The 16,194-nt window shown below is 43.8% G+C and overlaps 1 protein-coding gene across 1 annotated transcript; it reads right to left on the bottom strand.

Annotated features, from left to right (window-relative positions):
• Positions 1-743: 743 nt before the first annotated feature.
• PSMG1 (proteasome assembly chaperone 1) lies at positions 744-14,819 on the bottom strand. Its single transcript, XM_083493271.1, has 7 exons — positions 14,492-14,819; positions 12,915-13,012; positions 12,023-12,174; positions 11,063-11,125; positions 9,196-9,394; positions 3,951-4,087; positions 744-1,934 (listed from the first exon to the last, which is right to left on the bottom strand). The coding sequence occupies exons 1-7, from the start codon at positions 14,629-14,631 to the stop codon at positions 1,863-1,865; spliced, it is 861 nt and encodes a 286-aa protein (XP_083349397.1). The 5' UTR covers positions 14,632-14,819; the 3' UTR covers positions 744-1,862.
• Between the last annotated feature and the right edge of the window lie 1,375 nt (positions 14,820-16,194).

Raw genomic sequence — 16,194 nt, 5'->3', positions numbered from 1 at the left:
ATCCACGGGTTGGGGGCGCAAATTACTTGCCTTGCCCCGGGTGCTGACAACCCATGCTACGCCACTGCTTAGAACATTGAATGCCATCCATAATTACTAACGTAGAACATTCACTGGCCCCCCTTCCATAAGGTTCAAGACAAGGTGCAGAAAAATCTTCCCAGTCTAGCAGGTTCATGGCAGGCTCATCATCTTTATTTGAAAGGCAAGTCACATCTTTTGGGGATCCTGCCCACTGCAGACCTTGGAGAAGCCTCCTCTGGAGAGGCAGGGTGGGACCCTAGGGAGAACCCCAGCAGTCCTCGCAGTCTCAAGGTGGTCCTAAAGTGCCTCAACATGGTTGTCTCACCTGGATCCTTTCATATGCCATCTGACCACACCCAAATACTCCACCTTTGCTTCCTGAGCCTCAGGGCGGAGAGAGGCAGTAAACCCAGGGGGAATCCCTGAGTTAGCAAGACCAACCTGTTTGATTGGCCAGAATGTTTAATCCTTAGCAGCTTTCTTGAAAGGAAGGAGATGATGCAACTGTAAGTGACCAAGAACAGGAGTAAAGAGAGACTGGCAGTGAGGACATTATTTTCTCAGTCTTCTCTGCAGCCTTGTTGAGTCGACAGCTCTCTAACTCAGCTCCAGATCCCACACTTTGTGCTGCTTATGAACACCTATGTTCTCTTTGCAGCCACCACCTAAGGCAGGAAACTGCAGAATTTCAAAAGGGCAAAACAAGCTTCATAGGACAATTTCTTAGTATAAGGTTTTATTACTTGAAAGCAATGTAACTGAAAAACTTAACTGGCTATTAAGTAATAAAGTAAAGTTGTTCTGTACAGTTATAGAAGCCTGCAGACGGAGGTTTAATGGGCTATTTCAAGCAACATTAGCTATTCCACACTTTGCAATTCCTGTCCCTGAGCTGGTGTCCTATCTATAGTGTTGACATAGGTACCTCTTTACAAAGGAAATGCTTCAATTGGAAGGAGTTCTCTATTTTGAATGGCCGTCTGATCGAAGTCCAGTTTATAAAGATATATAACACAGAAAAGGAAGAATAGGGGCCTTGAAATTGCCCATCTATAGTTTACATCTAGAAAACAGACTGAGCAAATGCACAGGTCAATGTTCCTTGCTATTGTGGGACAGACCCTTTTTTTCTATTGAAATGGTGGCAACTGTTTCTGAATCTATACATGTAAATTAGCTTATGCAAATCTGTGTCTTCTTCTGTGGTGATAAACATTACCAAAAATGAGGAAATGTAAGTGGCCACTCTACCTACCTGTCTATTCTCACAATTTTACTTCTTTGCCTCCCCCACGAAGAAATTCCTCTGGACCACTTTCTCTTAAAAGTCCCACCCTCTTCTCCTAAGCCTTCCTTAGCCTCCTGCCTTCTCAGTCATCAGGTTCTTGCTTCCTATGTCCTTGCATCTTATTAGACTATTTTGCCTGCCTTGCCTATCTCTAGTACCTAAGCACTTCGACTAACAGCATCCACAGGCTTTGCTGCCTGCCCTGCGTCTGTGGTAGGAGGCCAACTCAGTCAATTACAGACAGAGGCTTTGCCACATCCACTACAATTATTTTGCTGCATTAAAATATAGATTTGATTACTGGTGGAAGAATGTAAGGAGTTGCCTTTGCTCATGGCAAAAATAAAAAGTGGCTTGAGTTTGTGAAAAATAAAAACGTCACCTTTAAATTCATTTCAGCTGGTAACACCCCACAACAGTCAGCATATGGTACAAAAGATAACACATTCCACTTATAAAGGAACAACTACAAGTCCCAAATGCTTCCAGGCAAAGTAGCTGCAGTTGACAAAATACTGGAGTTTGAAAGTATCCAAGATAATTCTCCATTTTAAGTGTAGATGTTATCAATTTCATTTGTTGTCACCACTTTTCTCAGTATTTCTGTGCTTCTTGAAATGTCCTAGGTAAAAGAAAATAGAAAAAAAAATCCAGTGAAGGTAAGAATGCATTAATAACTGCCTATCGTATTTCCTTATTCTTGGCCACTCAACTTTTCAAAACGAACACACACGACCCTCTATATATTACATATGAAATGTAGCATCCATATTCTGTTCCAGGACAACCATATCCAGTTCTTGCTATGGAATGCAACTTGCGAACCAGCTGGTTCCGCTTCACACTTTTGTAACTAATTAATTGATCATAGGCAGGTAAGAATGAACAAAAATATTCAACTGAGCACACAGTGGATCATTAAAGAATGTCAGAAAAAGTTCTGTAGGATTAGACCAAAGACCTACCTAATCCAGTATTCTGTGCTCACAGTGGCCAACCAGATGCCTGTAGAAATCTTACAAGCACGACATAAGCTCAATAGCACTCTCCCTTCTTATATCTCTTGTAACCAGAAGGAATTTAAGTGTGCTTAATTGTGCACTGGATTGCAGCAATATTCCTCCAGTTAATTTTCCTTCCACTTTAGCGTTGTGGGAGGAACCCTTGTTCTGCTGTGTGTTCATCAGCACAAGCTCAGGGTGTGGACTGCAGAGGTACCATACAGACGTCTTTCATTTCAGATTGACGGTTGCTAGCCTAATCCACTTACTGAGCCTAGTTTGAGGAACCAATAACTCAATATCATAGTGGAAATATACTCAGATACTTTGGCAGTCATTTACATTAAACCTAAGCAAAGGAAGCACAGGACAGAAACCATTAACTTTTTGTGTTGTTGTTTTTTAAAAGCTGCAGTTTCTTCAAGAGCTTCAGGGTTAAAAAAACCCCAGCAATGTTTTGAGTTAAAGTTTACATTTAAGACTGGATTATCACAGATTTTCTCTACAGCTTGAGGACAACTCTAGCAGTTATCCCGTGGCTAGAAAGGATGAGAAAAAGCAACACATAACAGCACAGCCTACCTGTGACCTCAATTTCATTTCTTGCTCGCACCGAAGGGTGATTGTACTGATTGTTTTATGTTACAAGACATTTTGTGCAAGCCAAGCTGAGTGCCACTCATTTTGAAATATTGTTAGATCTTTGTTCCAAGGGCATTTCTACACCAGAGACACTAACTGGTTAACATTCATTCCCTCTGTCCTGGGGAAACCAGAAAACCGTAGTTCTGCAAGTAGGATAGAAAACTCAAACAGAGAATTTGTAGTCTGCGTACCAAACTACAGTTCCCAGGATTCTTCAGAAGCAACAGCAGTTAAAACTGGTGTAAAAATAAGACATTTGTTGGCAGGTGTGGTTAACTCTAAATTATTCTGTTATGTGGCCTATGGAAGAAAGTCCAGTGACAAGCTTTTATCCTTTGAATTACGAAGTGCATGGATGTAGGTAGTTTTCGAACATGACCTAAATATGGATTTTGATCATAAACCTTTTGTTGTTGCCTAGGTTCAAACATGAGAGGAAAACCCCAATTAAAGTAAAAAAAAAAATCTCAATGTAAACCAATTTATATCCCAACCAGGTGTAAATCAAAGCCAAAGACAGCACCTCACAAAGTCAAACAAGCAGCTAAGCAAATGTTTTAAGCACTCAACAAGGGAAACCCCTGACACACAGTAATCCCTAATCTGCATTCACAGCTCCTTTCCTAACGCCCAGAGGCAGAAAATTTCAGTACCATGGAAGTGACTCAAAAGCAATACAATGTTGCTGGGATGCTTCAGGGCTCGTACCCACAAATACAACAAAGTGGCCCTTCTGGGAATTGAATTCCAAGTGTCCTTATGCCTCTGAATACAGTACTAGTTTCTGGAGAGTGCTGATGAAGTTTGGTCCAGCTTATTGGCTTCCTGTAGGCACCTGATTGGCTACTGTGAGAACAGCTGGATTAGATGGGCTTTTGGTCTGATCCAGCTGGCCTCCTCTTAGGTCCCTTCACAGCAGCTGTTATAGTGACCATTCTGCAGACAAGCAAGCTGAAATAAGGCCACATACAGGCTTAATAATTGAACCTTACCTTCACCAAACCCTTCAGGATTCTGGAAGATAGCAAGGGCTTGAAAGCTTCAATTGTTACCAAATCCAGTTTGATGATATCAGTGTAACACTGATAAAGCACTGCAGGGATCTGCCACACTTGACAGTAACTGAGAACTAGGCACAATTCAGGAGGCAAGAGGGGAGAGAGAGGGAGAGAGAGACACTAGTAACCTGCTTTTGCAGTGGTAATAAATCAGCAACATGCTCAGTTGATCAAAATGAATCATACATTAAAAAACAACAACACCTTATTGTTTGCTGCAAGCTGCAAGCATATTGTAAGAAATTCACAACAAATCACACATGTTAACAACTATTTTTTTCTGGAAGCATGCCATGAGAGAAAAAAAAGGCTGACCAACACTCTAGGTCAGAGTTCCATAGCCTTAACACAATGTTCAAGGCACTGTCACAGAACCAGTGTTGTAAGGGACCACAGAGGTCATCAAGCCCAGCTTTCTGCTCTGTGCAAGATTTGCAATGCACAATGTGATTGCAGCATTCCTGTAGTCTATTAAGCAAATCATTTGTTCCTGCCTGGGTAGATGGTGTAAAGCTGTTGCTTTGCCAATAAAACACATTTTATAAAGCCAGCTGGTGCCACTATTGCCACTTGCTGTAGCAGCAGAATATCTTATGATATTGAGGAGAACAATTCTATTGGTGCCCATCATCAGTCTGAATGGAATTCCAGCCAACTTCTTGTTACATGCTCTGCACTTCCCCCAACAGTGAAAAATTACAAGGGCAACACTAGCTTGTAGTAAGCTCCCTTTGGAGGAGAAAATTCCAAATATTTCTGGCATTTTTGCAATATTTGTTCATTTTCTTTTAAAAAACAACATAAAAAGTGGAGGCAAGCAGCACACATTCCTGCCAGGCAGCAGATTAATTGCTCCACATTAGTGCCTTCAACCTTCCAGCAAAAGTGCAATTCACTCTGACCTGTTGCTCTCCCCCACCCCAAATAAATTGCTTTTGTTGATTCACAGCACACCCATCTCCTCTGCTAGGGCTTGTGCTTGCACATCCATGGGTCACCTTCCATTTCTGGCTTTCCCATGCAAAAGACTGAAGGAAAATTATCCAGCTCTTTCCAAACTATTAGCTCCCACTGAGAGAACATCCACCAGTCATTCAAGACCAGATAAAAAGCAGCCTCAACATTATACTTATTTATTCCAGGACAATATACAAACCACCTTTAATCAATGGTTTGATAAAAACAACCAGCTTATAAAGTGCATCATTAATAGTATGAAAGGCTTCATATATATATATATATATATTTGTTTTCGTAGATTTTCACGGGTACAGGAATGCAGGTTTTGGTGTCCTCGGGTGTCTTCCCGTGTAAAAGTTGGGGTGTCTAGGCGACGTTTCGACGAGGTCTCACTCGTCATCTTCAGGCTGGTGCTTTCGGCTTCTTGTTACTGGAACAGAGCGGGATCTCAGTGTTTGAGTTCCTATAAATACTGTAGAGGGGTGTGGTGTATTGCCTCAAAAGTTCTGGGCAGAGGGGAAGTTCCCAGGCTAGTGTTCTTTTCTTCTTTTGTTCCTTAATTACTTGAGGGATATCTTGAGTGATTTCTCTACGGCCTCCCCAAGATACACAAAGAAGGAACACCACTCAGACCAATAGTCAGCTCCATAGGCTCACCTCTACAAAATCTCGCTAAATTTCTCGCTAAGCAACTTCAGCCCTATGCAGAATCCATCTCTTCACACGTTACAAACTCCTTCCAGTTCATAGAAACAATAAAGAAGCAAAACCTACATCCCGATGACCTACTTGTGAGCTTCGATGTTGTATCTCTCTTCACACAAGTGCCCATTAATGAAGCCTTGACAGCCATTCAAAACAAATACAATCCCCCCGAATACATCCTGGACCTGACCAACCACTGCCTAACCAACACGTACTTCATCCACAATGGACAAAGATACAAACAGATAGAAGGAGCACCTATGGGATCACCCCTCTCACCGGTCATCGCAAATCTGTACATGGAACACTTTGAAACCAATGCTTTAGACAAGTCAGAACACAAACCCAAACTTTGGCTTAGATATGTTGACGACACCTTTGTAATTTGGCCACACGGGAAAGAAAAACTAGATAGCTTCCTCACACATCTCAACAGCCTACACCCCAAAATACAATTCACTATGGAAATAGAAGCCAACAACCAGCTTCCCTTCCTTGACGTCCTAATCTACAAAAAACCTGATGGCTCCCTAGGACACACTATCTACCGGAAAAAAACACACACCAACCGCTACTTACATGCTCAATCACACCACCACCCTGCACAAATAAACTCCGTAGCCAAGACCCTCATCTCCAGAACCAAACGCCTGGCTGACAAAGACCACTTGACAACTGAGTTACAGAATCTCTCAAATGTGTTAATCGCCAATGGATACCAGCAAAACAGGGTTAAGAAGCTAATCCAAAAAGAAACACCCCCCAAAAACCAAGACACGGAAGAAAACAATGGCATGGCCCTCCTTCCTTATATCAAGGGCACTACAGATAAAATTAGCAAAATCCTCCATAAACACAATATCAAAACAGCCTTTTGCACCAACCAAAAAATAGCCAATATCCTCAGAAACCCCAAAGATAAAATCCAGTTGGAAAACCAAGGGGTCTATGAAATACCCTGCAAAGTCTGCCCAGCCACGTACATTGGACAAACAAACAGACGAATAAATGCACGTATCGCAGAACACAAGAATGCCGTCAAAAAAGAAGAAAAATCTTCCTCTCTTTTCCAACACATGAAAGAAACAGGACACGAAATTAATTTTGCAGATTCCAAATTGCTCTTTAACATGGAACATCACCACAAGAGAATAATCATGGAAGCCATCGAGATAGAGAAACACCCTCACAACATGAACAAGCGTGACGACACGTCCCGCCTGCCAGACATCTGGAAATTAGCCCTCCCCACAAAAACCGACACCAGATCCAGAGGCACACAGAACGCCACCACCAATCAACCACACCAGACCCAAACCCAGACCCTCTCCACAGATAAATTACAGACACCATCCAGTAACCAAACCATAGTGGCAACTCCGGATGCTGCACCCCCCTGCAATCCCTACACAGATCTGGCTGGCACAGGGCACAAAACCACAGCTCGCCCCTATACACGAAGCCAAGCCAAAGCACAACTAAGTGCAGTACAGCCATCTTCCCAGAAAAACTCTTCACAAATTCAAGAGGTCAAGACACGAAGGCTTTAGCAACTAATCCACACCTAATGACCCACCTAAGTGGTACTCAGAATATCACTCAAGAAATCACTCAAGATATCCCTCAAGTAATTAAGGAACAAAAGAAGAAAAGAACACTAGCCTGGGAACTTCCCCTCTGCCCAGAACTTTTGAGGCAATACACCACACCCCTCTACAGTATTTATAGGAACTCAAACACTGAGATCCCGCTCTGTTCCAGTAACAAGAAGCCGAAAGCACCAGCCTGAAGATGACGAGTGAGACCTCGTCGAAACGTCGCCTAGACACCCCAACTTTTACACGGGAAGACACCCGAGGACACCAAAACCTGCATATATATATATATATATATATATATATATATATATATATATATATATGCAGGTTTTGGTGTCTTCGGGTGTCTTCCCGTGTAAGAGTTGGGGTGTCTAGGCGACGTTTCGACGAGGTCTCACTCGTCATCTTCAGGCTGGTGCTTTCGGCTTCTTGTTACTGGAACAGAGCAGGATCTCAGTGTTTGAGTTCCTATAAATACTGTTGAGGGGGTGTGGTGTATAGCCTCCAACGTTCTGGGCAGAGAGGAAGTTCCCAGGTTAGTGTGCCTTTTCTTCTTTTGTTCCTTAATTACTTGAGGGATATCTTGAGTGATTTATTGAGTGATATTCTGAGTACCACTTAGGTGGGTCATTAAGTGTGGATTAGTTGCTAAAGCTTTCGTGTCTTGACCTCTTGAGCTTGTGAAGAGTTTTTCTGAGAAGATGGCTGTACTGCACTTAGTTGTGCTCTGGCTTGGCTTCGTGTATAGGGGCGAGCTGTGGTTTTGTGCCCTGTGCCAGCCAGATCTGTGTAGGGATTGCAGGGAGGTGCAGCATCCGGAGGTGCCACTATGGTTTGGCTACTGGATGGTGTCTGTAATTTATCTGTGGAGAGGGTCTGGGTTTGGGTCTGGTGTGGTTGATTGGTGATGGCGTTCTGTGTGCCTTTGGTTCTGGTGTCGGTTTTTGTGGGGAGGGCTAATTTCCAGATGTCTGGCAGGCGGGACGTGTCGTCACGCTTGTTCATGTTGTGAGGGTGTTTCTCTATCTCGATGGCTTCCATGATTATTCTCTTGTGGTGATGTTCCATGTTAAAGAGCAATTTGGAATCTGTAAAATTAATTTCGTGTCCTGTTTCTTTCATGTGTTGGAAAAGAGAGGAAGTTTTTTCTTCTTTTTTGACGGCATTCTTGTGTTCTGCGATACGTGCATTTATTCGTCTGTTTGTTTGTCCAATGTACAGACACCATCCAGTAGCCAAACCATAGTGGCACCTCCGGATGCTGCACCTCCCTGCAATCCCTACACAGATCTGGCTGGCACAGGGCACAAAACCACAGCTCGCCCCTATACACGAAGCCAAGCCAGAGCACAACTAAGTGCAGTACAGCCATCTTCTCAGAAAAACTCTTCACAAGCTCAAGAGGTCAAGACACGAAAGCTTTAGCAACTAATCCACACTTAATGACCCACCTAAGTGGTACTCAGAATATCACTCAAGAAATCACTCAAGATATCCCTCAAGTAATTAAGGAACAAAAGAAGAAAAGGCACACTAACCTGGGAACTTCCTCTCTGCCCAGAACGTTGGAGGCTATACACCACACCCCCTCAACAGTATTTATAGGAACTCAAACACTGAGATCCTGCTCTGTTCCAGTAACAAGAAGCCGAAAGCACCAGCCTGAAGATGACGAGTGAGACCTCGTCGAAACGTCGCCTAGACACCCCAACTCTTACACGGGAAGACACCCGAAGACACCAAAACCTGCATTCCTGTACCCGTGAAAATCTACGAAAGCATATATATATATATATGTATATGTATATGAATATGAAAAGTTGGTGCCAGGTGAATCCCTCCTTGAGCAGGACACTTCATAGCTGAGATACCACTATAGACATTTATTCAGCTTAAGGTTTTGCACTGTTAAATACCTGCAGCAGGGAGGTCCCGTGCAATATTTGGCTGTTCTAGTAGTGAACAACAGACTTTATCTTTGAACGTGCTTGTCTTCAATGCTTTCAGAAAAGGAGAAGGAAGTGTTAGAGTTGATTCTGCTGTTTTATATTCCGTAACAGAGCACGTTGAAAGAACAAGCACTTGCAAATCCGTCTTCTGCATGCATCCAAAAACCTAGGATGAAAGTGTAAATCCCGATTTAAGTGCGACAAATTCCAGATGAATAGCGGTGCTGGAGCCAATTCACACATACCAGCAGTGTTACAGGAGCCTCCAGCACTATTGTGGTTCTTCCCCATGATATCAACCCTTAAGGCAAATGTGCGAAGCAGCAACGGCAACATGGCACTCATACCACTGCTGGTCAATCAACCTTTGGGCCACAGTCTTACACTCCCTCCTCCCGAGTAAGCCTCATTGAAATCAAGGGGGCTTATTTCTGAGTAGATTTGTAAAGGTTTGTTCTACTAGTGTCTGTAGCAGCATGAGTGCTGTGGCACCTGAGAGACACAATAAATCTGCAGAAGCTTTCTCTGCAATTTAATTGACTTCGTCAGTACATTCAGTCCCTGTAATTCACACATCCAGAGGCCTTCAGCCCATAACTGAATCCCAGATTGGAGAAATGCCACAGCACCATGATCTACACTATCTTGTACAGTCTAAGGAGCAATGCCAGTTTGAAGATGTCCTATGCAACATCATATATTCTTTTTCGAGGAACAGATGCCAATGCACCAAAGTCAAAGTGCCAAAAGGCCTCTGAGCAAGTGTGCTGAAAAGGAGCTTATCAGCTTTTGTAGGCAATATCCTCCTCCGTTCGGAAGATGACACAGAGGATTTCTGTTTGCAACAGGCTGGATTCAACACAGTTACAGGTAACAAATCAAGCCAGTGTGGTGTAGCGGTAAGTGTCAGACTAGGACTTGGGAGACCAGGATTCAAATTCCCACTCAGCCACGAAGTTCACTGGGTGGCCTTGGGCCTGTCACGATCTCTTAGCCCAACCCCTCTCAAAAGGTTGTTGAGGGGTTAAAATGAGGGAGGAAAGAACTATATATGTCACTTTGGGAGCCTTGAAGAAAGGGTGCAATATCACTAACAACAACAATGATTGGCAAAGCTGAATAACAATTCCAACCAATTTTCCTTTTAGGATGCTGACTGGTAAACAATTATTCTTACTGTTTGGCCCTTGATACATTATGTCAATGTTTTACCCAGTAAAAGACATACAATGACCAGTGAACAAATCAGCAATACATTTATTTACAGTGCAATCCTATATAAATTTACTCTGAAGTACATCCTATGGAATTGAGTGAGACTTATTCCAAGATAAGTATGTATAAGACTGCAGCCCAGAATCTTAGACCCATTACTTCTCATATCCACAGTATGGACTCACAAAACAAGGGGACTCTTTCACCCTTGCAATTTGTATCAGGGCTTGAAACTCCTATTGTTCTAGGTGCATTTTGCGACAGGGAATTTCATTAGCGCACGTGGTTTCTGAGCTCTGGGCGCAGTACTGCGCCTAAGATTTCAGATTAAAACTGCAGAGTGGAAGGAAAGGAGGACATTTTTCTGCCTCCCCACTTCCAGTTACTCTCTGAAGACTGGATAAGAGACCCTCTTAAGAATATTAAGACCATGTGAAAAATAAACATAATATTTTAGCTGCAGTTCATTCATTTTCACTTTGTATTCTTATTATAAAAAAGTGTGCCTAGACATTCTGTTGTTGTGCCCAGAACCTAGGATTATGGTGCCACTTAGCTCCTAGCTTTCATATTTCAGTTTCTAACACTGCTTTGTATCCCCATTTCTTCCACTTCTTACCTTTTCAAGCCACTGAAACTGTTGGTCCTCTGCCACGTAACAACTGCACTGGCACAATAAAACCTGAAATGACAGAACAGTCATAAGTGCTTCATGAATTTTAAACAGAACTATGTTAATATATATATATATATATATATATATATATATATATATAGCATGAAAAGTAATTATGATAACCGAAAGCTGTAATCTCACAGGCACTTTCCAGGGGGCTCCACTAAAGACAGTGGAACTTGGGGAATAAACGTGCATAGGATTGTGCTGCACATCACACTTGATCTTGGCTAATCCTACAATGGACACACCCACAGACAACAATTGTTACTGTAAGGCTCTTTCTTCACTGACCAATAAGACAAAAGGAAGAGGCTGTAACTGAATGGTGGTGGAGCACATGGTTTGCATGCAAGTCTAGGCTAAGTCAGTTTAAAGGGGCTGCATGTGTTTGTAAGAAGGAATACCATATTACAATCTCTCATTCCTTACAAAGCACTAAAGGCCACATCTAAAGTTATGTATACTATGTAGCTAATATGAAAGCACGTGACTGTCCAAAAGCACTTGAATGAGCGCAGACTGCTGGTGTTCTAATTCTTAAACACAAGGATAGGCAAGAAGATTCAATGCAAACACAAGTGCAGGGCTGGACAGTCTAACTTTGCTGTCTCTGGCACCAAATCACATCAGTTAAATACAAAGATATCATCAAGTAACAAACTCAAGTCTGATTCCATAAGCTCTGGGAGGTATCCAATGAATGCATTATGTCAGTGCAAGGATTTCCACTTATGCAATGGGACTCCCTAAATCTGCTCTGGAGGGTTGGGAGAATCCCTGAAACAGATTTAGAGGGCATGTGGGAGCAGAGAAGGTGGAAAGTACAGCTGCTTAAGACAAAATCCTCATAGTGACAGGGTGCTTAATGCTATGTTGGGGACAACTCTCTATCTTACTTACTGTGGGATCTGAAATCAACCGATAGAACAAACAGAAGGAATCTGTTGGAAGGACTTTGGTCGTATTTGATGTTCTGCACCACTCATTCCACAATTTGACAGATCCTATGACTTCCCAGCCTCCAGAATTCAAAACAAAGGAAGACAAGAATGCTGCAAGCAGAAATGAGATTTATTTCCTATAGCACTGTTATGTTCTGCACATTGTTCGTAACCACCATTGCTATATAGAAGTGGAGTGATGCTACTCAGTTTATGTAGGCAGCTTCCCTGTAGATTATTTAGTGCATATACACAGAAATATAAAGAAAGTAAGATAAATAACAATTTTTGGTTTCCGTAGAGTTCAACTGGAGGGGAGGGGGTTAAGGTAAACATGCCTACTAAACTCAGTTACAAAATACCTAACAAATTATAAGGTTCAGGTAGGTAGCCGTGCTGGTCTGATGCAGTTGAAATAAAAAAAAAATAAAAAATAAGAAATTGTCTAGTAGCACCTTACAGACCAACTAAGTTTGTTCTGGTATAAGCTTTCATGTGCATGGACACTTCTTCAGATACACAGTGTATCTGAAGAAGTGTACATGCACACAAAAAATTATAAGGTTGCACACTATTTTGTACACATCAAAAAGTGATAACTTATCTAATCCCCCTTTAAACCCATCCAAGCTAGTGATCATCACTACATCCTGTGGGAGCAAATTCAATAGAGAAAGTATGTGCTGACGGAGGTACTTAATTTTGTCTATCCTGAATCTTCCTACATTCAACTACATGGAAGTTCTACTATTACAAATGATAACAGCAGATGTATAATCTTCAACATCTCTATCATGCCCTGCTTACAGGTAGTTAAACACTGAAATGAAGAACACATACAGATTGCCTACCTACTGCATTATTCCCTACAGCCAATACGAACTTTGAGCAAGGAAACGGCTCGTTATTAGATGCAGTAGATGTTGAATTCCAGAGGATGTGAACTTCCCTGAGTACAGAAACAAAATGAAAACAGAACAAGGTTAAACATACCCTGAGCGATAAGATGTATAAAAAACGGCACCATTCCAGTGAAGTGTTACTTGTACAATCAAGACAGGTTAAATATAGATGTATCCGCTGGGTGTTCACAGTACTATCACTGATCAAGGGGCATAGGCTGCCATCCTAACCATGTCTATTCAGAAGTCCCACAGAATTCAGTGGGTTTCAAGTCTCAGGTAACTGGGGTTAGGATTACAAGCTTAGTTCTCCACTCACCCCTAGAGAGCAATTAGTAGGCCAATAGCCTATAAAAGGATTCCCAACCCATTTGTGCAAGGAAATCAGAAGGAGAGAAGATTAAAAACATTACAGGAACCTACGTGGGTTTGTGGGGGTTGCTACACAATGCAGCCAAAAAGGATAGAGGGGAAGAAGGGCCTCTATAAAACTTTTTCCACATACTGTCCTATTCTACTGAAACTAACCCATTCCCCAGACTCTCTTTACTCCTGCCGGGTGAAAAGTAAAATGAAGGAGCATCTGTATGGGAGCCTCTTTGTAAGGAGTAACCAAGCACAGATCTCCCCCCAAAACCCAAGCCAGGAACTGTCATTTCTCCCACACTTCTGCTGGGTATCACTGTCTTCAGAGTAAGGTTACCAGACGTCCCCGTTTCCCGGGGACAGTCCCCAGATTTACAAATCAGTCCCCTTGAAAAGTGTCCCTGGATTCATTGAAAAAAATCTGGTAACCTTACTTCAGAGGGCAGGTGTGGGGGAACCTTTTTGTCAGTCCAGATGTTGCTCAACTACAACTCCCTGGCTGTGTCTGATGAGAGCTACAGTTCAGGCACATCTGGAGGGCCAAAGGTCACAGAGCAACAGACCCCAAAACTACAGGTTGGCGCAAGTAGATTCGCGTTACTCCCCCGAAAGGGGAAGGGCGATGGCAACAGATGCTCACACCTATTGCACTGGGAACCACACAACACATTCTGAAGATACATGGCATAGTCGCCCCCCCCCCCCTCATTGTAGAAACTACACACATCTGGGCCTGGCCAGTGCCTAGATGTCAGTGCATCCCCGGTATGCCATTAGACTAGAAAGCAAGAAGGGATATAAACAAATGTACATATCAAGTTCAATTAACTCTAACGTCACTGACAACCATTCTAGGCTAGGTTACCACACGACCCCTTCAGCTGAGGTTTGGTTCCCGCCTCCGGCTGAAGGGTCGCGCCCACCTGCCTAAGGGAAAGCTGCAATGATATCGCTGCGGCGGGAAGGCACTCTTCACATGCCCAGAAGTGCCCGCGTTGTTACGTCACGGGTTGCAAGGGGCCAGAATGTTTTTGGGGTTTTGTTTTTGTTTTTCCCCCAGGCAGGGGCTGAGAGCCTCGACTCCGCCGGAGCCTTCCCCATCCCTCCTCGTGCCTGGTTTCCAAACGCCTCCTCTGCCTCCCGCCCGCCCCGGACGCCACCTTTTCTTCTCCAGCTGCTGGCGAATCTCGAGATCTTCCGGCGTCTCCTCGCGCTCCAGGGCCGCCGCCTCCTCGTCGTCGTCGTCGTCGCCAGCGCGGGACGGAGGCGCCACCACCTCGCCGAAGAACGTGGCCATCATCTCCCCCCGGGCAGCCCAAGTAAGAGCGGCCGCCTCGCTCAGCCCGCCTGCCTGCCGAGACACGCGCCGGGAGCCCTTCCGGGTCACAGCGACCGGCAAGGAAGGAAGGAAGGGCGGGCGGCCCGGGCCGTGTGCTCGCTCAGGTCGCCTCCGTGGAGGAGCGCGCTTCTTTGGGGCGGAGGGCCGTCGGGTTCGGCAGGGAGGGCCCTGCCCCTCTCCCGCGAAGCCTGCGAGCGAAGCCCCGCCTTACCCGGCAGCAGCGGCAGCAGCAGCAGCAGTGTAGGGTTTTTTTTAAAAAAAATTAGGTTTTACAGTTTTATATTCAACATAAACATCATAAACAATAAAGAAAAAAATTAATGATTCCAAATCTCCACACCCCCCATTCCGTGACTTCCCTCAACCTTCCCTTCTGGTTCTTTAAATATTTGCTGCTACTGCTTACTTTGTTTAAAGGTAAAGGGACCCCTGACCATTAGGTCCAGTGTGACCGACTCTGGGGTTGCGGCGCTCATCTTGCTTTATTGGCCGAGGGAGCTTCCGGGTCATTTGGCCAGCATGACTAAGCCGCTTCTGAGGAACCAGAGCAGCACACAGAAACACCGTTTACCTTCCCGCCGGAGTGGTACCTATTTGTCTACTTGCACTTTGACGTGCTTTCAAGCTGCTAGGTTGGTAGGAGCAGAGACCGAGCAACAGAGCTCACCCCGTCATGGGGATTCGAATCACCGACCTTCTGATTGGCAAGTCCTAGGCTCTGTGGTTTAACCCACAGCACCACCCGCGTCCCTTTTAAAATCTTTTAACTAAATGCTCTTATATTCTTATCATCTTTATACCATATTTTTTCAAATTACATCCTACACTTGGTTATTTTCTGAATTATTGCTCCTTAACCTTTACACTTGTTTTTTTTAGTTGTGTTTACTCAAACCCTGCCAGTGAGTCCATTTCTTTACAACATTTCTGTAGATACAACATAAAACGCTTCCCAATCTTTTTTGAAGTCTCTATTGTCTTTATCTCTTAGTCTTCCCTTGTGTATTCCATAGTTTAGCTTGCCAGTCTTCTTTCGTTGGTATCTTGTCATCTTTCCATTTTTGGCTAGTAAAATCCTAGCCGGACGCGGGTGGCGCTGTGGGTTAAACCACAGAGCCAACTTGCCGATCAGAAGGTCAGTGGTTTGAATCCCCGCGATGGGGTGAGCTCCCATTGCTCGGTCCCACCTCCTGCCAACTTAGCAGTTCGAAAGCACGTCAAAGTGCAAGTAGATAAATAGGTACCGCTCTGGTGGGAAGGTCAACGGCGTTTCGTTGCACTGCTCTGGTTCGCCAGAAGCTGCTTAGTCATGCTGGCCACATGACCCGGAAGCTGTATACTGGCTCCTTCAGCCAATAAAGCGAGATGAGCGCCGCAACCCCAGAGTCGGCCATGACTGGACCTAATGATCAGGGGTCCCTTTACCTTTTTAAAATCCTAGCTGCCATTATAGCATACATAAATACAAGTTCTTCTGTTCTTTTGGCAATTCTTGTCCTGTCATGCCTAACAAAAAGGTTTTTG

The sequence above is a fragment of the Podarcis liolepis genome (assembly GCF_965112155.1).
Source record: "Podarcis liolepis genome assembly, chromosome: 1".
Classification (NCBI taxonomy): domain Eukaryota; kingdom Metazoa; phylum Chordata; class Lepidosauria; order Squamata; family Lacertidae; genus Podarcis; species Podarcis liolepis.
Note: the sequence above shows the minus strand (reverse complement) of the source record. Positions and strands in the feature narration are given on the sequence as shown.

Excerpts from the sequence above, each read along its gene's own strand:
- PSMG1 (XM_083493271.1), bottom strand. The coding sequence starts at position 14,631 with ATGATGGCCACGTTCTTCGGCGAGGTGGTGGCGCCTCCGTCCCGCGCT. Across the intron at positions 9,395-11,062 it reads AGTTTCAGTGGCTTGAAAAG|GTTTTTGGATGCATGCAGAA; the intron begins GTAAGAAGTGGA and ends CTTTCATCCTAG. Across the intron at positions 4,088-9,195 it reads ACGGGACCTCCCTGCTGCAG|TTCTCAGTTACTGTCAAGTG; the intron begins GTATTTAACAGT and ends AATTGTGCCTAG.